This window comes from Patella vulgata, chromosome 9 (assembly GCF_932274485.2).
Source record: "Patella vulgata chromosome 9, xgPatVulg1.2, whole genome shotgun sequence".
In the NCBI taxonomy this organism is placed as follows: domain Eukaryota; kingdom Metazoa; phylum Mollusca; class Gastropoda; family Patellidae; genus Patella; species Patella vulgata.
This window is the reverse complement of record NC_065887.2, coordinates 474,209-498,933: the sequence shown is the minus strand read 5'-3', so window position 1 is coordinate 498,933 and position 24,725 is coordinate 474,209. Positions and strand designations below refer to the sequence as shown.

Sequence of the window (24,725 nt, the reverse complement as noted above, 5' to 3'; positions counted from 1 at the left end):
CGTGATGGACTGTTAATATATTTAACAAATTTGTTTACATAACTAGTGTTCACATTTGGTGTTCACCACTAGTGTTTACCACTGGTGTTCACAGATGATGTTCACCACTAGTGTACACAACTGGTGTTCACAGATGTCATTCACCACTGGTGTTCACAGATGTCGTTCACCACTGGTGTTCACCACAAGTGTACACAACTGGTGTTCACCACAAGTGTACACAACTAATGTTCACCACTTGAGTACACAACGAATGTTTACCACTTGTGTACACAGCTGGTGTTCACCACTAGTGTACACAACTAATGTTCACCACTTGTGTACACAGTGTTTACAGTGTGTTTGTTTCACTCACAGGTTGTACATCTCGTGTAAAATAATAGTAATTATTGTATTATTACAAGATTAAAACACTAAACAGTGACAAAATAAAATTATGTTATTAAAAAAAACAACTAGAGTTTGTATTTTATTAATAGGAGCCACTGGGATTGTGTGGGTAGGACACCTACTAGACGGACAAAAAATGTGTCTAATCTTTTCGATGGTCCTGTGTGCATGTTGATAGGGTAATAAAAAAATCGGTTGGAATTCAAATAAGAGGACTGTATTTTTCGGCGCATTGCATTGCTTATCTGATAGACCGATAGCCAAGAGAGTTGGACCTAGGCGAACATAGTATACCAATATCTGACCATATAGCCATGGACATACTGAACAGGGATGTCCAGAAATAGGCGTCTGCACTGGCCTGGTGACCCCTAGAATGACCCCCAAAATGGGTTATACGCGTACATTCTAGGCACCAATTTTAAATGAAAGAGTACTTCTTACTGAGTACGAAATTGCCCATTATAGTCGATTTTGGCCCTGGGATGGCCCAGGCAGTAGCGAGGCGCCATCCTCCGACCCAAATTTCTTTGTAAAAATCTCAAACAATAAAACTGAAAGAAAACATCGAATGATATGAAACCCATGAGGCAGGGCCCACAAGTCCAGTGGAGGGGCCCCCAGTACTATAAAAGGGTCCCCAAGTCCCATAAAACGCACTGGTTTGTTTATATTTGGTCAACCTACTATTATCTATACGATCGCATTCTCTCCCAGCTCTAGTGCGAATCGCTTGGGTTACACGGGGGTTACCGTCTTCATTAGCCCAGTCGGAGCAGAACAGTAGGACGTTAAAACCAATTTCATTTCATTTACACTGGGGTTAGATCTAATTTATAAGGCCAACTTCAAGATGTAAACAGGCTAGCGACAATCCCAACCCTGAACCTGGACCTAACCTTAATGCTTACCCTAACCCTAAGATACAATGTCGCCAACAACCACGTGTCCTAACCTTATTTATATCTCAGCGACCTTGACGAAAATTGAACTGGCCCGGTTTGTAAGATATTGGCTCCCTAGCCTGGATGCCCTGTGTCTGATCCCGTTGTTGACCGAAAAAGATTATCGGGATTTTTCGGGCGGATCCAGGAATTTTTGCAGGAGGGGTTTGCCAGGTTCCTGAGACAATGTATCCCCCCCCCCCCCCGCTCCCGCATGGTCTCTATCGTCATTTTAGCGTATATACATACACATTGAGCTTTTTAAACAGAGAAATTCAAAACCTAGTCTGATGTCAATTTTTATTATGAATTTAATACAATGACTTTGTCATTCAATTTCATGGATGCAAAGCATTAATTGTGATATCACATAATGTCTATATCATTATCTCCGTGCTGTGAGTGCCCATCCTGTCCCACATCTGACGATAAAGGATAAAGCACACGGCCGAGAAACTTTTCTCATAAAAGTACTGATTTACACAAAAAATTATGTAGCTGAGGGTCGACCCCCCCCCCCTGAATCCTCCCCTGCCCTTGTTAATGTTACAGGACGAATCATCAAAGAACTCGGACAAACCGTTCACGGCAACTACTTGGAAGCCTAACGGTACCGCAAGGACGAACTATGAAATATATGAGATACGGCTTATTGGGATATCAAGTAAGTAAATAAGATTATATCTCCTACTTGTTATATCCCTGTCAAACCTCGTGGGTTTTCTCCGGGTCTTACACGCAAGCGAATTATTGAAATAACATTGAACCATATGTTAGTCCCTAAATGAACTAATTTGTGTCAAGTGGACGTTAAACTCTCTCTCCCTACTCTCTCTTGTTCCACCCGAACGAACAGAACATCCGCTCTGCACCACACACAAGAATAAACTACACTGGAAAATCCTGCAGAACTTTTTGGTCAACACCGGGATCGAACCCCGGACATTCTGTTCAGTGACAATCAAATGGTTTCAATTTTGTTTCCATGGAGTATGTGATTATCCATTGCATGAGCCCAGTGTCAGGTCATTGACCAAGGCCCACACAAGTATCCTGTCCTCTCCTTCCTTCTTTTCTTTTTGTCCTCCCCCTCTCCTTTCTTCTCTTTTCTGTTTTCTTTTTTCTTTATAGGCTTAGGCCCAGTCCGGCACTGCATGAACCACTGGCCAATTAGAATGCTCTATCATTATTGAAATTATTTTTTGGGAGCAAAAAATACGTATAAATCTGTATCAGTAATGGGTTCAGGAAAGTCGTGACAAATAAATGCATGGTTTGAATAAGCTTCCCATATTGTTTTTAAAATGTGAGTTTCATCTCTGCTGTGCCACACAGAATGTCAGATGCTTGTATCAAGATGTCCATAAGATTGGGGTTAATGTCCTGTTTTTCTCCACCAACATTGGTAATGAAGTGTGATACGCGAAATTTTACAGATATTTGCCAGACCCTCCGTCCGACAAAAAATCACGCGGTTTCAACATTATAATCATAATTCTTAACCAGTAAGTATCAAACATATACGTGGGTCAGATATGCTACAAATCGATTCTTAGCATGTTCCACACAGCCCAATATCACCTGGCGGCACAGGCAGGACCCCCCCCCCCCCCCTACACACACACATATAAATATTGTTTTTGGGGGGCCACGCTCCTGGCCATAGGCAACCCGTCATTTTGGAAACTAAAGTCTCCGTGGTTAACCCCTAGATCTGTATAATAAACGATCTATGGTTAACCCGCCTTTAGAGGTCGGTTAAGGCTAGTCAAGTCAGATTAAAAATAGGAGAGGGTTTCACTTTTCCGCCGATATAAGAAATACTATAAATATGGGTATCAATAAACCTAACCCTAACCCAACTCTAATAATAAATATCAATGGACTAAACAACCCGTGGTCTAGTCCAACCCTAACTCTAACAATAGATATCGGTGGACTAATGAACCCGCGGATTAGTGAGCATTCCCCAAAAATGGCGACCCGGGACACAACTCATGTTGTGTTGTTACATGGAGAAAGAACTTATACTACCAATGTTGCCTCAGAGCTTGAGAGTTTTTGAAATTCAGTTAATATATTTAAAGATACATTATGGGAGATTCGGTAACGAGTTGGCAGTTCTCAATATAATAGTTAAAAACTAGATAATGTAAAAGCAATTTGGTGAAAATTTCATTCAAATTGAACCACTTTGAACCGAGGACTAAGCGACTGAAATTCCCATAAGCCTCGGTCATCATTACTAAAGTCAGTACGATAAACAGCATAGTCTCGATTATCCATTTAATCGTTTAATAGAGAAGGAAAGTTATGCAGTAAATCGGCTTACAATCCACTAAAGATCGCAGGCTAGCGCTGCCATCTAGAGTTGATTAAGGCCTGGATCAGTTAATTAATGTATAATTAATAATTTCGATAACATTTCAGACCTAAAGAAAGACCTGCAATAGGCAGATTTAGCTCTTGCATAATGTATGTGTAAGTAGTTTCCATATTATATAAAGCCGCTAATCATGTGTTTACATTTAATTCGACCGAGACTGGTGTTCACTTGAAATTGTTAAAGTGAAAGTATTAGAGTAAATCTGTTCATCGAACAAATCGATCATCTGTCAAAAGTTTAAAAACCTGATGGATGTGAAAACTATTTAATATTTTCTACATTTTCTTAGTTGGAAGGCGAAACATTCTAATCTTTTATTATATTTGGAAAAAAATAATACAAATTCATTAAATACATCAGTGTGATATACATTGTAAATATAACGCAAGTTTGCTTCCCCTAAACATTGATATGACCAAATGAATTTTCTTTAGATGGATGTGAAAACTATTTAATATTTTCTACATTTTCTTAGTTGGAAGGCGAAACATTCCAATCTTTTATTATATTTGGAAAAAATAATACAAATTCATTAAATACATCAGTGTGATATACATTGTAAATATAACGCAAGTTTGCTTCCCCTAAACGTTGATATGACCAAATCAATTTTCTTTAGAGACAAATGGGCCTAAGAATAAGTAGTTTTCTGGTTGAGTTTTTGTTTATTGTTCGATATTACTGGGTAATGATGGCTTGGGAGTGCTCCTTGGCCTTCAGGCGTAACTGGGCAATACTGGACGATCTAGGATCAGACTCCGAAGAATGGCCACCAGCATCCACTGATCCGCACGTGCTCCTGATGTGCTCTTGGTTTGGTGACTCTCGAACTGAAAAATAAAATAGGCCTACACTAAAAATAAACAGTGTGGTCACTTTCACGGGTTCGTTATGAAATGAAATGAAATATAGTTCGACGTCCCACTGTTCTCGCCTGTCCAACCTCGTGGGTTTTCTCCGGATCCTCCGGTTTCCTCCCACTGCTAAAGACCCCAACGCGCAAGCGAATTATGTAAATAAAATTAAACCATATGTTAGTCCCGAAATGACCTAGTTTGTGTCGAGTGGACGTTAAACTCTCTCTCTCTCTCTCTCTCTCTCTCTCTCTCTCTCTCTCTCTCTCTCTCTCTCTCACTGTTCTGCTCCGATTGGGCTTATGAACACGGTGGTACGCCATAAGGGCTCATACTGGCTTTCTTTTTTTTTTTCGCCAAAATGGATGACAATTTTTATATAAAAAAAATGTTCATATTTTTTTTACCGCCATATTAATATTTTGTCTGCCAAAAATGTGTGATAAAAAAGACAACATCTAACATTTTTATGTCTCAGCTAGGCTTATTATAAAACAATTACCGATAGGCATTCTTGTATATTTTACATGACGTATATGAAGCCTTGCAGTGTCCAATTCGGAGAAACTTTGTTCGGATAACTGCGCTATGGCCTACTCTTATACCGTCAAGTGAATAAGACATTGACTGGCCTCGGTTTTACAGAACATTCTCAGGCTTAAGTTAAGACTTTATTCAACTTTCAATCACTGTTTATGCGAAATATCTTTGATCCAGAAACACTAAATGTTTCTTATTGATGTATTTGATACATTTAAACAACAAAAGCTTTTATACGTGGCTATATTATAGTTACAATAAGGCAAACAATTCTGTGTAAATTTAGTTAAGCCTGAGAATGTTTTGTGAAATCAGGGACAGTAGGTCCAGTGTTCGACAAGCCCGGTGGAGTGGGGGGGGGGGGGCTGGGGGGGGGGGGCTAAAGGCCCCCAATAATTTGGCCGCAAGTACTCTTTTTTCCAGGTTATTGCGGCCCCTGGACCCTTGCCTATAAGGACCTAGGATGGAAGCCCCCCCCCCCCAATCAAGAATTGCTTCCGCCGGCCCTGGTGTTCGATCCATATGTGTTGATCGAGAAAGTTTATCGTGAATTTCCGGCGTGGTTCCCCCTTTGTCAGTGGTGTAGGACGGAGGGCCTGGCAAGGGACAACGTATATAGTCATTCGGATGGGACGAAAAACCGAGGTCCGGTGTACACATTGGTGTGCACGTAAAAGAACCCGTGGGAGTTGTTTTGATATATGAGTAGGCCATAGCGGTTGTCCTGGCAAAATTTCCCTCATGGTACACCATATGGCGTATGCCCTTCTTCATTAACGGTGCATTAGGTAAGATTAGATATAGAACTGATAATAGTTTAAAAAATCGATAATGTAAACAAAATATGCTAAAAATTTCAGTCATTGAAGTTTAGGCTAGTCTCAGTCGTCATTACGTTAAATAGTACATCACAAAATGTATTCAAATCGAATAAATATCCAGGCTAGCGATGGCATCTAGAGTTGATTATGGTCTGGATAGGTTAATTAATGTCCAATTAATAATTTAAATAACATTTCAGGCCGAAACAAAGACCTGCAATAGGCAGATTTAGCGCTTGCATAATGCATGTTTAACCTAGTCAAAGCAGAAGAGTAGGACGTTAAACCCCATTCGCTACGTGTGTTTGAAACTTCAGTAAACAATATATACCCACCGTCAATAAAGGGGGATCTGTTATTGGTCGACTTTTGATTGTTGAGAAACGTCTGGAAAGACGAAGCTCCCAGGCTGGATGTGAAAGGTTGCTGCCAATCGATTCCCAGGTTACCATGGAGATACATGTTAGATAAAGACATGCTTGTTATGGGCGTGACGGTTGTGGTGTTTGGTGTTGAAGAAATGCCAGTGGTTCGACCAATCTTTGTGTTGGGCGGCAGTGCTGAAATATAATACACATAATATTAATCTTTTGGAGGCCCAACTGGATTAAATGTATAGTAGCTCGGATGGGACAAAAAAAGCGAGGCCCCGTACACACATTGGCGTGCAGGTAAAAGAGCCATCGACAGATGGAATTGGATATAAGAGTAAACCATAGTGCCGCTGTCCGGGCAAAATTTCCCTCATAGCACACTGTATGGCGTATGCCCGTCTTCATTAGCCCAGTATAGGAGCAGAACAGTAGGACGTTAAATCCCATTTCATTCCATTCTGTGTAGGATAAAGCACGAGACCGGGATAATGCTGGGGAAAGAAAGGCTGAAGAAAAAAACACGAGGAAAAAGAAAAACCCGAGGCCGACAGTCCGAGGTTTCTCTTTTTTCGAGTTTTTTTTTTATTGTGTGCTAGGTCATTTAAAATTAGTAAACATTTTGATATTTATCTCAACCCCTACAAGACGCATCCAAAGAACGTATCTTAACAGCAAACTTCCGTGTACCGTCCCCTACCCTCAAGTTCTCCTATTATAAAAGCCACCATTGTTATAACGTCTTCAAATATCACCCCGCTCACCCCCTATTATAGAAGTCGCCATTGTTTGATACAAGGTCTTCAAATATCACCCCGCTCACCTCCTATTATAGAAGTCGCCATTGTTTGATACAATTAGGTCTCCAAATATCACCCCGCTCACCCCCTATTATAGAAGCCGCAATTATTTGTTATGATAGAAGAAGAATATCTTCAAATATTACCTTGAGAATTGCCGGAGTCTTTATTTTCTATTTTTTGCTGTTTTCTCCATTTTGCCCGACGGTTTTGAAACCAGACCTTAGTTAATGAAATAAAGAAGATATCAATATAAATACATTATATGCACTGGGTCGCGTGACTTCGTAGGGAAGGCGCTATCCAACTAACCAGAGGATTATTTTGGAATTTTTTTTTCTGCGTGATTTGCACTTGCTAGTTGTGCAGGGCCCGACAAATTCCTGAATAACGTCGTAGATTCACTAGTATCAAGAGCTACGATCTCCATTTTCAAAATGAAATGAAATAAAATGGGGTTTAACGTCCTACTGTTCCGAATACGCCATACAGAGAAATTTTGCCCGGACAGCGGCGCTACGGCCTACTCTTATATCGAATTACAACTATCAATGGATCTTTTACGTGCACGCCAATGTGTGCACACCAGCTCGGTTTTTCGTCCCATCCAAACGAGCATACAGCTGTCCTTGTCAGATCCTCCGCCCTACACCGCTGACAAGGGGAAACCACGCCGGAAAACCCGATGAACTTTCTCGGCTACCACTGGGAGCGAACCCACCGCTTTACCCGCGACCTCCAAGCTGGCAATCCAGCGTCTTACCCACTTAGCCACAGTGGCTCCCTCCATTTTCAAGGACACTGCGCTAAATAACAGCTGAAGGAACAAGTGTCTAGTTGTTCGGAAGGTACGAAAACCGTTGGCGTGCACGTTAAAGAGCAATTGACAGAATTCAACGAACAGTATAAGGCGGACACGTTCTTTAGGTGTTTTAGTACCGAAATTTTACTTTGGAACGTCGAAAAAGATCTTGCATAACAGAACCAAAACACTAAGAAACCTGTTATCGGCTTCCATAAAACTTAGCCTTGCCTACCTGAACCCTTGCCTCGGTAAGGTCAATCTTTAACGCCAATTCTTCTCGGAAAAAAACGTCTGGATAATGTGTTTTTTGAAATGCCTTTTCTAATTCGTCAAGTTGTAAACTGGTGAACGTTGTTCTGTATCTTCTCTGTTTCCTCCTGTTGGGAACATCTACATTAACATAAAATATATTTCATGGATATCAATTAAATTTCAAATAAAATGGGGTTTAACGTCCCACTGTTCTGCTCCGACACTGAGCTAATGAAGACGGGCATACGCCATATAGTGTGCCATGATGGAATTTTTTTCCCGGACAGCGGCGCTACGACCTACTCTTATATCCAACTGCCAAGGGATCTTTTACGTGCAAGCCAATGTGTACACGGAACCTCGGTTTTTTGTCCCACCAGAACGACTAAACGCTGTCTCTGATGGGCATATATTTATCATCAGTGAAAAAAATCCGCAAAGTTTACAAAGGTTTCAGTGGATATCTCTTTCTCTCTCACTCCCCCCCCCCCCCCCCCAACCAAACAAGAAGTTTGGGGAGAAGTTATATAGGCCTTTGCCTGTTGTTCAATCCAATTCAGCTTATTGAATAACGTATTGTTTAAACTAAACAAGAAGTCTCGTGCTCCACAATATCAACAAAAGGAATATCCGCCGGAGGACATATATTCACCAGAAAAAAAAACGGAAAGAAAAAAAAAACGTCTTAGAATTGATTAAATACTTCTTGAAGAATCCTTAGTAACGCATCAGCTTTCGGCGGATCGGGAAAGATTCCTTTCAAGTGGCACAAACAGAATGAAGCGAAATCGTGCAAATGGCGACTGAGTGACCCCTGTTTTAATTAAATCATGGATCTTCTACGTCATCTTCCATCAAGAGAAATTGAAAATAGTTTGTTTATTGTGTTTCGCTATGTGATCTGTCATATAAAATCACACCAAATAAAGGCAGCGACTGAGTTACCCCTGTCTTATACGTCATCTTGCATCAAGGGAAAGTGAAAATAGTTCGTATATTGTGGTCCGTTGACGTCATATGTAGATGACGTCCACGATGTTGTCTTACACGTAAACTTACAAGTGGCTCAGCGAGTAGGACATTGGCTCACTAAAGCGGAGGTCCCGTGTTCGATCCCTGTGTTGGCCGAGAAATTTCGTCGAGATTTACCGGCGCGAGTCCCCTTTGTCAGTGGTGCAGGACAGAGGGCCTGACAATGTACAGTGTATAGTCCCTCGGGAGGGACGAAAAACCGAGGTTCCGTGTAGGCTACAAATTGGCGTGCAGGTAAAGAATCCCTTGACAGTTGGAATTCGATATAAGAGTAGACCGTAGTGCCGCTGTCCGGGCAAAATCTTCCTCATAGCACAATGTATGGTGATGCCCGTCTTCATTAGCCCGGTTAGGAGCAACACAGTAGGACGTTAAACCCTATTTCATTTCATTAAATATAGGCAGATTTAGCTCTTGCATAGTGCATCTTTAAACTATAAATATCTTGTGTTATTATTGATGTTATGATAGTGGACGTTAAACCCCATTTTATTTCATTTTATTTTGTCATATTAAATCATACAAATTAAAGGCCTCTACTTTTGTGTTTCTGTCCTCGTTTAACCTCGCGTGCTCAAGCCGTTGACTTGATAATAAAAGGTGACTATTTGAGCAAACAAACATATAAGATAAAAATAGAATTCTTACATAATATTTCAGAATTTATTTTGGACGCTGAAATGTAATAAAATAATCATCGTGGGATATCAACGTCCAAAATAATCATCGTGGGATCCAATGTCGATTAACTTAAAGAGAAAGAGACAGAAATGGGGCTTACCGTCCAACTGGCACGGGTCATTTCGGGAATGACAGAGAGAGAGAGAGGGAGAAATGGGGTTTAACGTCCACTCGACACAAACTAGGTCATTTCGGGACTAACATATGGTTTAATTTTATTTCAACAATTCGCTTGCGCGTAGGGGTCTTTAGCAGTGGGAGGAAACCGGAGGACCCGGAGAAAACCCACGAGGTTGGACAGGCGACCCTACTCCTTGTCACGTACAACCGGGGATTCGAAACCACGCCAGTTGACTCAATGACAGGCCTTATGATACAGCGCGCTCGTGCTAACCATTCGGCCATTCCCCCCCCCCCCCCGGGAATGACATAACATATTATTTCAATAATACGCTTGTGCGTATGGGGAAATTGCGCAGCTAGCTGGAGAGAAAGAGAGAGAGAGAGGGGGGGGGGGGGGTAACGTTCACTCGACACAAACTAAAATATGGTTCAATTTTATTTCATTAATTCGCATGGGAGGAAACGGCGGGGTCCGGGGAAAACCCACGAGGTTTCACAGGCGATCCTTGTCACGTATATGCGGAAAATGGAAACCACGTCGCTTAACTCTATCACAGATGCCCGTTTTTATTATCCCGGTTGGTGCCGTAAAGTAGGATGTTAAACCCCATTTCATTTCATTGGTGAATTAATGGGGATGTCAGGGCCATTTTTTGGCCACGTTCGATCAATTTCCCCAAATTGGTCCCCGCACTAGAAAGGGGCCAACTTAAAAATAATAACTGACTGGCACTAGATAAGACAAAACGAGAAATATAGAAATAGCCTGTACATTCGCTTATTTTTATTCATTCTATTTTTCTCGTTTTCTCTAATCTAGTGAGAGTCAATTATTTATTTGAATTGTCAGATATCCTCCCACAGTCTCATATAACAACTTTTGGTCTTCGAAGGAATTATTAGTGAGCAGAAATTCGCCCGTGAATCTGTTATCACTCGTCACTTCAGATAGTTATATAGAAGGATAACTCGTGTTTTCCTTTTGCGTTCGTCACTTCCATTTGTTGAAAGCATCATAACGCATATATCGTAGCAATGATCTCTGTGTTAAAATTATATTTGGAAAGTGATTAACCCAATCTGGTTAAAACACAGATCCTATTTCGTTTCGTTTTTATAGTTCAAAATTTCGTTTTACTTGTCTTTACTACACTAGGATCTGAAAGAGTTGTTATTTAACTCGTGTTTTGAATGATGTCGGGGATAAGCCAATGAAACGGTCTGTTACGGCGAGCTTTTAGGCGTGTTTTGCACGGAACTGTGGGTAATCCACTAGTAACATCAATGCTGATTGATTAATTAAATGTCTGACGTCATAGGGTTAAAAGCAAAAGTCGGTCTTTTGACCCCTGACGTGACCTATCGCTATAAATTGTCAAATCTTCATGTACTGTAGGCCATCGAAAGTATAAAAAAACGAAACTAAATATACATCTGTATTTGAATCAGATTGTGATTAACCAGTTCTATCACATATGTAATAATGACTGACACCAATACATGTATTGTCCTTTAACTGAACACACCGCAGGGATCCAGTTATAAAACGTGTTTAACATTTATTGTTCTATCATAAAATAGGCTACAGGCACCTGTCTAGCTTATTGTGACCCCTCTCAGATCCAACACCATGAGCTGGCTGGCCATCGGCGTTGTTATATTTTATAAACAACATCCCGCGGATTATAATGGCTTCCAGTCCATAATGGAAATCACTGTTAGCTCATAATACCATAAAAATTTGATAGGACTTTATCCTTTTTTCATAGACAGGGCCGAGAAAGTATAAAATCAGACCTTAGTCGGAATTTCCCCACAATGATTAACATCATTCGTTATCACGATTTGTCTATGCAATTCCTTATCAAGATTAGGCTATGCAATGCGTTATTAAGAAATCGGTTATACAATTATCAAGATAAGGCTATACAACTAGAAATCAAGAAAAGGTTATACAATCAGTTATCAAGAAAGGGTTACACAATTAGTTATCAAAATAAGGCTATACAATTAGTTATCAAGAAAGGGTTACACAATTAATTATCACGAAAAGGTTATACAATTCGTTATCAAAATGAGGCTAAACAATTAGTTATCAATAAATTGTTGTACAATTCGATATCAAGAATAGGTTGTACAGTTCGAAATGATGTAGAATATGTAGGCATGTCGTGTTGTTTTAAAATATAGACTGCTGGGCCTACTATATAAGATATGTTGTGGGTTAGATTTGATAAATCTGTTCATTTTCTTTTACGAGTGAATCGTATACTTATGTGAGAGAGAGAGAGCGAAATAGGGTTTAAAGTCCACTCGACACAAACTAAGTCATTTCGGGACTAACATATGATTCAATTTCATTTCAATAATTCGTTTGCGCGTAGGGTCTTTAGCAGTGGGGGGAAACTGGAGGACTAGAGGAAAACCCACGAGGTTGGACATCCGACCCTACTCCTTGTCACGTACACCCGTGGAATCGAAACCACACCAGTTCGCCCCCCCCCCCCTCCTCGCCCCTTATACTTACGTAATGAGTTGTTGTCAGCGAATTTGGTGAGGTTTTCTACGTTAAAACGATGGTTATTGGCATTAGTTTGACTGGTGACCGTCGGGAGGTTACCGGCACCCTTACCCCCTTCGTCGTTACCCGCTCCACACGATCTCTCAAAATCTGAAATATCGAAAACAAAAATATAAAAAATAAAAATAAAATACCAAATGAAAACTGAGATTACCGGTAAAATGAAAGTTAATTAGTTTTTTAATGAGTGGTGTTAGTCTCCATGCAATCCGTGTTATCCACACATAAAGCACACATAACCCAAAAGATAAAAATGTTTCAAAATGACTTAAATATTGTATTGATGTTTCGTTCCCTTCCCCCAGTCCAGTGGTTCTCAACCTTTTTTTTTTGCCAACGGCACACTTTAGAACACGTGAAAAAAGTAGCGCACACACCTGGCTAAATATATATATATGAAAAATATTTATGTTTTGCAAAATGAAAAAAAAAAGGTAAGTCAGACGGCATACAACCGTAGACAGAGACTAGTCATACACACATAAAATGGCTCAAACTCAATTAAAGCTATGAACTTTTTCAGAAGTCACCAGTGAATACTCAATTGGGATCAGGGGCGGATCTAGGAATTTTGAAAAGGGGGGGGGGGGCGCAAAATGAGGGCACTGACCGCGGAGACGGGGCACGCCGCTGAGAGGGTTTTTTATTCATGATGAATTTTCATTTTCGGAGACCCCCTAAAAACTGGGTGTATTTTCTGGAGGGCCGCCATATAAAATTTCACATGACCTTTTTAAAAGAATGGCTTCCAGATTTCACAGGGTATGTGCATTCGGAATTCTCAGATAAAAAATCACGGTCTATAGAGTTAGGGTATGAATAACTATGTGTGGGTTTAAGCATGCACCAAATTCCCCCCCCCCCCACGTTGGATTTCAATTGCTGTCGGGGCAGAATTTTCCTCATTATAACACACAAAATGGTGTATGTCCATCGTCATTAGCCCTGTAGTCTGTCGGTACAGAATGGTGTATGTCCATCGTCATTAACCCTGCAGCCTGTAGGTACAGATTGGTATAGGCTCTTAAACTCCTTTACCCATTCATTCCAAAATGATAAAAAAAAAATAACATAGTCTGAAAGTTTCAGATCCGTATATTTTGAAATTCATGCCGGACATTATGGCCAACATTGCTTTTGTGGTATCTGAAAAAACCCTCTCATATTTGGAACGAAAAGTGTTTGTAATAGTCGATCGCCCAGATAACTATAATATATTTGATACGATTTAGAGAAGTTTGGGAATTTCGTGCAGGCATATAACAATCAAATTAACTAAAATATATTTTCTTCTTTGAGCGGCATTAATCAATTGACATACGTAATAAACACAAAAACATAATATGGAACACAATTACTATTTTAATTAAAACAATGTTTCGTTGAGGGTTCTCTCAACGTTTTCAAGCAAATGATAATACAAATAATATACAGAGGGTTTATATACAAAAACAAGTAACCGCGGTGTTTCAGTTAGTAAGACGTTGGTTGTGCTCGATCCCATTGTTTGCCGCGAAATTTCCCCGTTGTCAGTGGTGCAGGGCTTGGCATGGAGCAACGTTGGAATTCAATTTAACAGCATGCCGCTGTCCGCTGTATGGCGTATGCCGTCTTCATTAGCCCATGGGGGGGGGGGGCGAATGGTTAGCACGTGCGCGTGTATCATACGGTCTGTCATTGAGTCATCTGGCGGAGTTTCGATTTCCAGGTTGTACGTGACAAGGAGTAGGGTCGCCTGTCCAGCCTCATTGGTTTTCTCCGGATCCTCCGGTTTCCTCCCACTGCTAAAGACCCCTACGCGCAAGTGAATTATTGAAATAAAATTGAAACATGTGTTAGTCTCGAAATGACCTAATTTTTGTCGAGTAGACAACCCCCTTTCTCTCTCTCTCTTTCCTATTATCCCGGTCGCTGCCGAACACTGGGACGTTCAATCCCATTTTATTTCATTTCACGCATGAAGGAAACACACTTACCTGAGTTCGGATATCTATTCCCGTCAAAATCACCTTCACCGTCTGGTGTCTCCCCCATATCGTCACTGACATCTCGTGGATTATGTTGCGATCCTAAAAGACCCTGTAACGTATAAACACCGACAGAATTCCTCAAATAAAAATCATTTGGTAATTCCAAAGAATGGTAAAATCCCTCTCTGCGACCATTGGAATCGTTGGTGTGTGTGTTTCTGCTTGAATATAGCGCTTCCATGTCGTAGAGAAATCCGTTTAGTCCGGGGCTCTAATGTAATTTGGACACAAATGTAATTTGCAGAAGTTCTTTTATTAATGTTCGAGTTCTTCACAGCTTTCATTTAATATCTGACGCCAATTCTACTTACAAGGTTTCCCGCCATAATTCTCCCAGAATCATCAAATGAGGAGGAGCTTTTTAATTTAAATTTCTATGGCTTCATCTCAATGCACACAGACGGTAGGCTATCTGATGTGTTTCAGGCAACCCGTTGGCCAGAAATTACAAAACCTCTCCTGCAGTTACCGAAATATAAAGCTGAACAGTCCTGTTTAGGAGTACGGGATAATTAAAATGGTTTTAGAAATGCCACGGCCTATTACAGACATGTGTTTATGTAATAAGACGAATATATCGGTCGGTGGATCTTAAAATAGTTTTAAATTCATCATGTCATATATTAATGACCTTAAAATCGATAATGGGGTTCATATCTGGTGGGTCTAGTGCACAAATGTGCCGTACCCCCCACCCCCCACTCCAAGTCATCCTCCCCTACCACAAAAATAAAACCCCAACAAAATGTGCATCAAACGTTCATAAATTGTTAAATATACATTATGCTGGAGTGATTTTCCGGCGTGGTGTCTCCTTGTCAGTGGTCTAGCTGTCTAGTCGTTCGGATGGGACGAAAAACCGAGGTCCCGTGTACACATTGGCTTGCACGTAAAAGATCCATTGACAAGAGTAGACCGTAGCGCCGCTCCCCTTGCAAAATTTCCGTCGTAGCACACTGTATGGCGTATGCCCGTCTTCATTAGCCCAGTTCGGAGCAGAACAGTAGGACGTTAAACCACATTTCATATCATTGCATTTCATTATGTAAGAGATAAATTTACCTATTGCTGGTCTTTCTTTATTAACATGACAAGACCGTAACCAACTCTCGGTGCCATCTGTTGCGTACGATTTTAAACAGATTCGAATCTGCGATGCGACAGCTGTTAATGATTAACCATAAAAATGGATAAACGAGACTATATGTTCTATTATAGTAACAACGGTAGTAATGACGATCGAGACTAGTCTATAATTGAATCGCTATTATGTTAAGAGTAAGGTAATTTGACTGAACTCTTCAGCATATTCTGTTTTCATTATCTATTTTGTAACTATTATAGCGAGAACTGTCAGTTATCTAATCCTACCTAATGCTAACCATTCGGCCATCCAACCCCACTCCCCTCGCCCCCAACCATGATTTGATATTTTAAACAATTGTAATTTCAGGTGGCGGTCACGTGTACCCTGATCATTATCAAATAATATTTCTCTATGCTGAGCTTTTTGAAATAGATGGACTTCCGGGCTTGGAAGTAGGACAAAAAAATGGTCAACCAGACACGGCACGCTGCCTTCTCTTGTTAAAAACATTAATGGAAAAATACGTTAATTATATGCTTATACGTCTGCATAGTTCTTAACTCCCCACTCCATATTCTTCGGTCGTAAACACAATATTTCAATTTCCTCCAAGTCATTATCCTGTAAATGATACAGAAAAAAATACACGAAGAAAAATGAACTCAGTTGTACCGAAAACATAAAAACGGTCTGTATACGTGGGTGATGTTTTGTATGCCAGAAATAATTATAATATTATTTTATCTGAGAAAAATGGGGTTGGATGGTCGATGGATTAACGTATGCGCGTGAAATTACAAGGTCTGTGATTGAGGCAATTAAGTGGCGTGGTTTTGATTCCCCGCTTGAACGTGACAGAGAACAGGGTCGCCCGCCAACCTGATCGTGCAGTGTTTCTCAGGGTCCTTCCATGTCCCCGACTTACGCGCACGCGAATTATTGAAATAAAATTGAACCATATGTTAGTCCCGAAATGACTTAGTTTGTGTCGAGTGGACGTTAACGTGCACCCCCTCCCCCTCTCTCTCCATTTTTCATTTTATCATTTCAAACATGAATTATTATATCAAAGTACAATCGAAATTATTTGTTACGTGAACGCAGATACATATCAAAAAATAATAACGTCTGTTCCCATAGAAAGATGGTAAATGTAATCTGCCTAATGCACGTCACTTTCCATTATATGCAAGCCCAAATAAACCGATGTCCGATAGTTTGAACTTGCATTTCATAATTTTAAGCTAGTCGGAAGAAGATAATTATTCAAACCCACAAATAAGACTACATTAAATCGATTATTTAAATATGGGTAACGCTTGGTATGGATTTTTGTTTCGGATTTTAAGGTCACATTTATGCTACGCATTTCTTGGTTAGGCATTCCCAATATTAACGCAACCTCAAACAATTCGCTGTTTCTAAACATTTCTTCAAATTTCAAAGCATTTTAAATATTTTATGAAATATATATTACATCAAAAACTGAAAAGAATAGTTGTACATATTAAAAAATTAATATTTATAAATTGAATTTCGTTCCGGTTGTAACGCCAGGACTAAATATTAGTAGTAAATCTGTAAATAACCAAGATGGAGGCCGTTCCGAGACTGCCGATGCTGTCGTTCGATTTAAAACACAGCCCAGAATATGTGGAATTCGCCCCGACACTTAAACAGGTAAATAATAAAAGTCGAAATTTCGATTTCTAATTAGAACTCGTTTTAAATCACATCCGATTAGTGAATCAAACGAAATGGTGAGTGTGACGTCTGACGGCCACCTGAAAAAAAAATGAAATGAAAAATACATTGCGATAAATAATGTTGTTTTGGTTGCATGTCATGTCATCCGACGGATGTTGGGTGAATATAAAATTTTTCATATTTTATGTAATAATAACCTGACCAATATACTTATTTATTTTTTATATGATCCAAACGATTAATTGATCAATCAAGGGTCTATTTATGTTTTTGTCAATATTATTAGAAATGATTCATGGTCATGCATGTGATGTTGTAGGCTGGTCTATCATCTACTAGTGAGTGTTTAACTCTCAATTTATGACAGTTGATTCTCTGGGGTCAATTTAAAGATATATTATTTAAGATTTAGATAAAGAGCTGACCGTTCTTGCGATAATAGTTCCAAAATAGATAATTCAAAATTAATATATTGTAAATATAAAAGCCTGCAAAAGGCAGATTTAGCTTTACGTTTACGCATGATGCATCTTATCTTTAGGTTTACGGTATATTATTAATATTATTAAATAGGCCATTGTCTTGGTACAATGAACTCTCTCATCAGATAAGTGTCTATTTTCTGCTTAATGTACATTTTGTATTCGTAATTTAATTTTATTCGTTCATGTATAGAAAAAGCATAAATATGTTTCGACATTACTATTAGGCCTACATGTATAAGCTTATATAATATATAAAATTATAAAAAGAAGGTTTGATAATGGAGCCATTCTCACTCAGACACTAACTGTAATATACCTGTCTTCATTACTAATTAGCCCAGTCCATGCAGAAAAGTAGGACGTTAGATTTCATTTCATTTAATTAGTGTTTTGTGGGAAAAAATAATTGTCAGTGATCCTGTATCCTTCTAATGTCCCTTAAAATCCCACCTATTTGTTAGTACAGTAGACCAAGAAGTGCCACCACTGGAAATACTGTCCGAAGTACATTTAGACTGTCCGCTGTGTACCCCGAAACATTTTTCAGCGATTTCTCTATAAATGTAATAAAGTTTAATATATGATGCAACCAACAATTTACCCTGTATCAATAAGAAGATGGGTTTTTTTTAGTCATGGAAAATTTGATCTTTTCTGAAAAATGTAAATAATGCATACTTTAAAGGCACTATAATTCAAAGATATCTGTTTAATATACTTGAGGGGGCATGTCTTTAAATTAAGACCTAGTTATACTTGAGGGAGCATGTCTTTAGTGAAGTGTTTGTTGTTTTTCAGTATATACAAGAACATTATGGAGAGGATCCAGCCCTTTATAATAAACCTTGTGCTGAAATAGAACAACTGAGACAGGTAAGAATTGGATAGGCCTACCTTGATTTTAGTTTATTAATACAACAATAAATATACAGGCCTTACTTTTATTAAAGATACATAATGGGAGATTAGATAACGAGTTGGCAGTTCTCACTATAATAGTTAAAAACTAGATAATGTAAAGGGAATTTGCTGAAAATTTTATTCATATTGATCCACTATGAACCAAGAATTAAGGGATTGAAATTTCTGCCTAGCCTCGATCATCATTACTAAAGTCGGTACGACAAAAATCATAGTTTCAATTATCCATTTAATCATTAAATCGTGAAGGAAAGTTATACACTACAGATTGCACTCTAGCGATGCCATCGAGAGTTGATTATGGTCTGGATAAGTTAATTAATGTCTAATTAATAATTTAGATACGATTTCAGGCCTAAAGAAAGATCTGCAATAGGCAGATTTAGTTCTTGTATGTTTAAAGATGCATTTTGTAAGATTTAGATAAAGTGAATAAGTTCCAAAATAGATCATGAAAAATGAATACATTGAAAATTTCATTCAAATTACTTTATTCTAAGTGAAGTTAGGACTGTTTGATAGATATAACGTACATATCATTATCGTACAATGGTACTTGACAACTGAGACTAAACATGGATTGTTCATTTTATCGTTAAAGTTTTGAATCTCACAGATGTTTAAATCCATTTGAATCTTGACCATGGGCAAAATTTCCCCCTAATAACACACTGCACGGTGTCTCCCCGTCCTCATAAGCCCCATCGATTCAGGAGTGTAGGCAGTTAAAGTTTCATTTTTCAGTGATCTACATGTAGCCAATATGTATATCTAGGATGAAGAAATTAAATGATTAGAAAAGAAGATTCACAGCAGACGATGAGGTCATGATTCATATTGTGATATTAAGTTTTGAACTTTTTCAAAGAAACCCAGTTGAAATAGTTTCCTCCTTGTATAAACTACATAAAGGGAGAACTGTTTTGAAATGACATACATGTATTGTACAATCCATATAGAGGAAAGTGAGCCACGGTGACTAAGTGGGTAAGACGCTGGCTCGCTAGTCTTGAGGTCGCGTATTTGATCCCTGCATTGGCCGAGAAAGTTCATAAAGATTTTCTGACGTTGTTTCCCCTTGTCAGTGATGCAGAACAGAGGGCCTGACAAGGGCAGCTGTGAAGTTATTTGGATGGGATGAAAAACAGAGGTCCCGTGTACACATTGGCGTGCACGTAAAACATCCCTTGGCAGTAGTTGGAATTCGATATAAGAGTAGGCCATAGTGCCGCTGCCCAGGCAAAATTTTCCTCGTAGCACACTGTATGGTGTATGCCCATCTTTAATAGGTCAGTCGGAGCAGAACAGTAGGACGTTAAACCCCATTTCATTTTTATACGCCCACATTGAAATGTGGTCATATATTGTCGTCGCCCCCGTCCGTCAGTCCGGCGTCCTCAATGGCTTGTGGACGCTCTAGAGGCTAAAGTTAATATCCGATTGACTTTAAATTTATATACAGTGTTTAAGGCCATGAGACGAAGAAGCCTATTGATTTTCAGCAATTTTTGATAATTACTGCCAGAGTTATGGCCCTTGATCACTTCAAAAAATCTTGTGGACGCTCTGGAGGCTAAAGTTAATATCCGATTGACTTTAAATTTATACACAGTGTTAAAGGTCATGAGGCGAAGAAGCCTATTGATTTTCAGCGATTTCTGATAATTAATGCCAGAGTTATGGCCCTTGATCACTTCAAAAAATCTTGTGGACGCTCTAGAGGCTAAAGTTAATATCCGATTGACTTTAAATTTATACACAGGGTTTAAGGTCATGAGACGAAGAAGCCTATTGATTTTCAGCGATTTCCGATAATTACTGCCAGAGTTATGACCCTTGATCACTTCAAAAAATCTTGTGGGCGCTCTAGAGGCCAAAGTTAATATCCGATTGACTTTAAATTTATACACAGGGTTTAAGGTCATGAGACGAAGAAGCCAATTGATTTTCCAGCAATTTACGATAATTACTGCCAGAGTTATGGCCCTTGATCACTTTGAAAAATCTTGTGGATGCTCTAGGGGCTAAAGTTAATATCCGATTGACTTTAAATTTATACACAGTGTTTAAGGTCATGAGACGAAGAAGTCTATTCATTTTCAGTGAATTACGATAATTACTGCCAGAGTTATGGCCCTTGATCACTTAAAAAAATCTTGTGGATGCTCTAGAGGCTGAAGTTGATATCTAATTGACTTTAAATTGATACACAATGTTTGAGGTCATGAGACGAAGAATCCTATTGATTTTCAAAGATTTCCGATTAATTACTGCCAAAGTTATGGCCCTTGATCACTTTGAAAATGTTTTAGTGTATTATAAATGTTTCATTACCGAAAAAAGTAAAAATATGCGACACTCATTATCAAAATTAATCAATCAGCTTTAAACTGGACACATGTACAAATTAAATGATTTATGGTGATTTTAAACAGTTTTTACTAATTTTTAAACAAAGATTTGATATTAAACATATGTGAAAGAAATTAATGCTAGATACACAAGATTAAATGATACCTGGGTGTGTAGCGCACATATCTGAAAATGTTTAGCCTTGGATCTAGATCTGTTGTCTACGATATCTCCCTTGGTGGAAGTGAACGTAAAACTCCAGGAATGAACGAACGATCTAGCTCCATAAAAATGTTTACCCCAGTTAAAGGATATAGCTGTTTAAAAATGTTTACCCCAGTTAAAGGATCTAGCTCTATAAAAATGTTTACCCCAGTTAAAGGATCTAGCTGTATAAAAATGTTTTCTATGAATCCAGAAATATGGGGATGACTCATTTATCATAAATGAAACTGAATAATCATATCGTATAAAAAACATGATGAAATTATAAAGAAGTCCTTTTGTCAAGAACCAGGCCCCAAGTTCACAAGGCATTATCAGACTTTAGTTTAAAAACACAAATTTATATGTAAAACAATCACTTATTTTATTTCACACTGCATTTCAACACTACATTGAAATAAAATCAGTGATTGTTTTCCATATAAATTGTGTGTTATTATTTTATATTCAATTACTGAATGCAGTATAAGGATTTCATCAGACTTAAGTTAAGAATTTACTCAAAATTGTTTGCCTTATTTTAACTAAATTATAGCCCTTTATAAAACTGTTGTTGTTTTAATGTATCAAATACATCAATAAGAAACTATGTGCAATGTTTTTTGTTTCTGGATCAAAGATATTTCTCATAAACAGTAATTGAATGTTGAGTAAATTGAGTAAATTCTTGTTTTATGTCTGAGAATGCTTTTTGAACTCTGGGAATGACTATTGTTGGATTATGGCCTACTGTATTTAAATAGGCAACATAATCAACCTAATATACCACTATAAGATTATAAAGAAGTTTTTTACTAAATAAAATATGATATTATTAATTTGTTCGCCGTCCGTCTGCTACCGGTATTCATGGATCAACCTAGCACTATAAAGATGTTTATCTATACTGATATTTGTTGGTTGTCTGTTCAGGGTTGGCGGCTACACAAGGGCTGTCCCCAGGCTGAAATTTAGTGTACCGGGAGTGACAAAGGCTAAATGGCGTTGGCCAACCATTTTCGGTTTCGTATATACAGACACATCCTGGCCAGCGCTGGTTTATCTGCTAGTTACTAAATAAAATTTAATATTAATTTTTGTTTATTTTCAGTCTGCTGTTCATGTATCAAGAGATTTTATAGGCTGTACGACGTTAAAGAAGTATTACGCACAGTTACAGTTTCTACAGGGTAGATTTCAGTTAGCCGAGGGTGGAGAAACAGCCATAGCTTTCACATGGTAAATATTCAAAAACTTTTACTTACTTGTAGGGGGTGGGGTGGCCGTTATATCATAAGGTCTGTCATTGAGTCAACTGGCATGTTTCTGAAATCCCCACTTTACGTGACTAGGAGTAGGGTCACTGGTCCAACCTAATGGGTTTTCCCCTGGTCCTCTGATTTCCTCCAACAGCTAAAGACCCCTATGCACAAGTGGACTGTTGAAATATAATCGTACTGTATGTTAGTCCCGAAATAACCTAGTTTGTGTCGGGTGGAGGTTAAACCCTCTCTCTCAGCCCTCTCTCGCCCCCCCCCCCCCCAATCTCTCTCTTTCTCTCTCTCTCTCTGATCTGGGTATATATTTTAATTGATGTTAATATTTTTCAGGGAGGATATACAGACAGGACGAGAACATATAATAGCCGATATAAAGTTTGAACAAGCTTGTATATTATATAATATAGGATCATTACATTCTATACTGGGTGCCGTGGATACCAGACAAAATGCCGAGGTACGTACATGGCTCGCTGAGTAAGACGTTGGATCATTAAACTGGAGGTCCCGTGTTCGATCCCTGTGTAGACAGAGAAAGTTCATCAGAATTTTGTGGCTTGGTTCCCCCTGTCAGTGAGGTCTGGCAAGGGACAGTGTATAGTTGTTCGGATAGGAAAAAAAGCACAAGGTCCTGTGTACATATTGGCATGCACATCATAGCATGTTTGACGGAATACGATTTAAGAGTAATCCGTAGTGCCGCTGTCTGGGCAAAATTTCCCTAATAGCCAAACCGGTGTAGGACGTTAAACGTGAAAAGGGGTAGGGGGCGCCTGTCAAACCTTGTGGGTTTACACAGAGTCCTCCAATTTTTTCCCACTGCTAAAGACCCCTACACGCATGCAAATCATTGAAATAAAATCGAACCATGTGTTAGTCCCAACATGACCTAGTTTGTGTTGAGTGGACATTAAACTCCATCTGTCTATTTCAGAGCATGAAAGTATCGCGTACACAATTTCAGTGTGCTGTCTGGGCATTTTTTCTACAAGGAATTAAATACACAATGATTTTGGTTTTGAATTAAGATAAGATTTATTTTCTATTTCAGGGCATGAAAGTATCGTGTACACATTTTCAATGTGCCGCCTGGGCATTCGAACATCTTCGTGATTATTTTGGTAGTTCTGCCATGAGTACGGACATGGCGCACGAAATGTTAACCTTTCAAGTCAACCTCATGCTGGTAAGTTTCTGATATCTGTACTAATATCGTTTGTCTGATCATGGTTGAGGCGGGAAGTTTGGTGTATAGGGGTAGCTCAAACCGGGGAGTAACATAGGCCTGATGGCATTGGCCTACGACTTCCGGTTTCTGAGTTACGGACACAGTCTGTGCAGTGCTGGGTCATCCGCTAGTAACTATTGTTTCACATCAAATATTGTCAGAAATACAGAGCTCCTGGGAATCGGAATTGAAATGACTTTTCGGGGCTTTGCAAGGAACAGTGTTGAGTCTTTTGGATGGTACGAAAAAAAGAACCGAGGTAAATAGATGCAAGAAATAAATAAAACAGTAAATCCACATTCTGTGATAGTGAGCCCCAGAAGATAAAACAACTTACGTATATTATATTTAAATGAAATATTATATTTCGAAGACTGAAGCACAAGAATGTATCTATATTATATTCTAATGAAATATAGTCAAATATGAAGGTTCAAGCACAGCACATTTCACTGTAACTCAGGTATCATCTAATCTTGTGTATCAAGCACAAATTGCTTTCACATTCATTTAATATCACCATCCCTAATTCTTGTAATTCTTGACAAAATTTTTAGAGGACCAATTTTCAGGTACATCTTCGTATCGGGTTCGTTTCTTTACTGAGGTTGGATTATGGTCACGTGACAAGTCACAGCGGCCATATTCTCTATTCCTGTAGGCTGAAGCCGACCTAGAACGGCGATCTTTAGGTGTGCTAGTGTCCGTATTAAGCACAAGAATGTATATTATATTTTCTAGGCACAAGCACAAGAATTTATATTAAATATTATATTTTGTAGGCTCAAGGTCAAGAATGTATATTATATTTTGTAGACTCAAGCTAAGAATGTATGGTATATTTTATTTTG

General features: G+C 38.8%; 2 protein-coding genes across 2 annotated transcripts in view; one reads left to right on the top strand and one right to left on the bottom strand.

Moving 5' to 3' along the window:
* Positions 1–4,294: 4,294 nt before the first annotated feature.
* On the bottom strand, positions 4,295–14,963 carry LOC126807832 (retinal homeobox protein Rx1). The gene is made up of 6 exons (XM_050532680.2): positions 14,557–14,963; positions 12,527–12,670; positions 8,144–8,301; positions 7,253–7,328; positions 6,271–6,495; positions 4,295–4,550 (listed from the first exon to the last, which is right to left on the bottom strand). Exons 1-6 carry the CDS (start codon positions 14,789–14,791, stop codon positions 4,399–4,401), a joined length of 990 nt encoding a protein of 329 aa, XP_050388637.1. The 5' UTR covers positions 14,792–14,963; the 3' UTR covers positions 4,295–4,398.
* Positions 14,964–17,281: 2,318 nt separating this feature from the next.
* Positions 17,282–24,725, top strand: part of LOC126807824 (tyrosine-protein phosphatase non-receptor type 23) — a 36,630-nt gene continuing 29,186 nt past the window's right edge. The window contains exons 1-5 of the mRNA XM_050532664.2: positions 17,282–17,377; positions 18,688–18,762; positions 22,478–22,605; positions 22,977–23,103; positions 23,698–23,832. Coding sequence (XP_050388621.2) covers positions 17,291–17,377; positions 18,688–18,762; positions 22,478–22,605; positions 22,977–23,103; positions 23,698–23,832 — 552 coding nt within the window. The 5' untranslated portion in view covers positions 17,282–17,290. The remainder of the gene's footprint in view (positions 17,378–18,687; positions 18,763–22,477; positions 22,606–22,976; positions 23,104–23,697; positions 23,833–24,725) is intronic.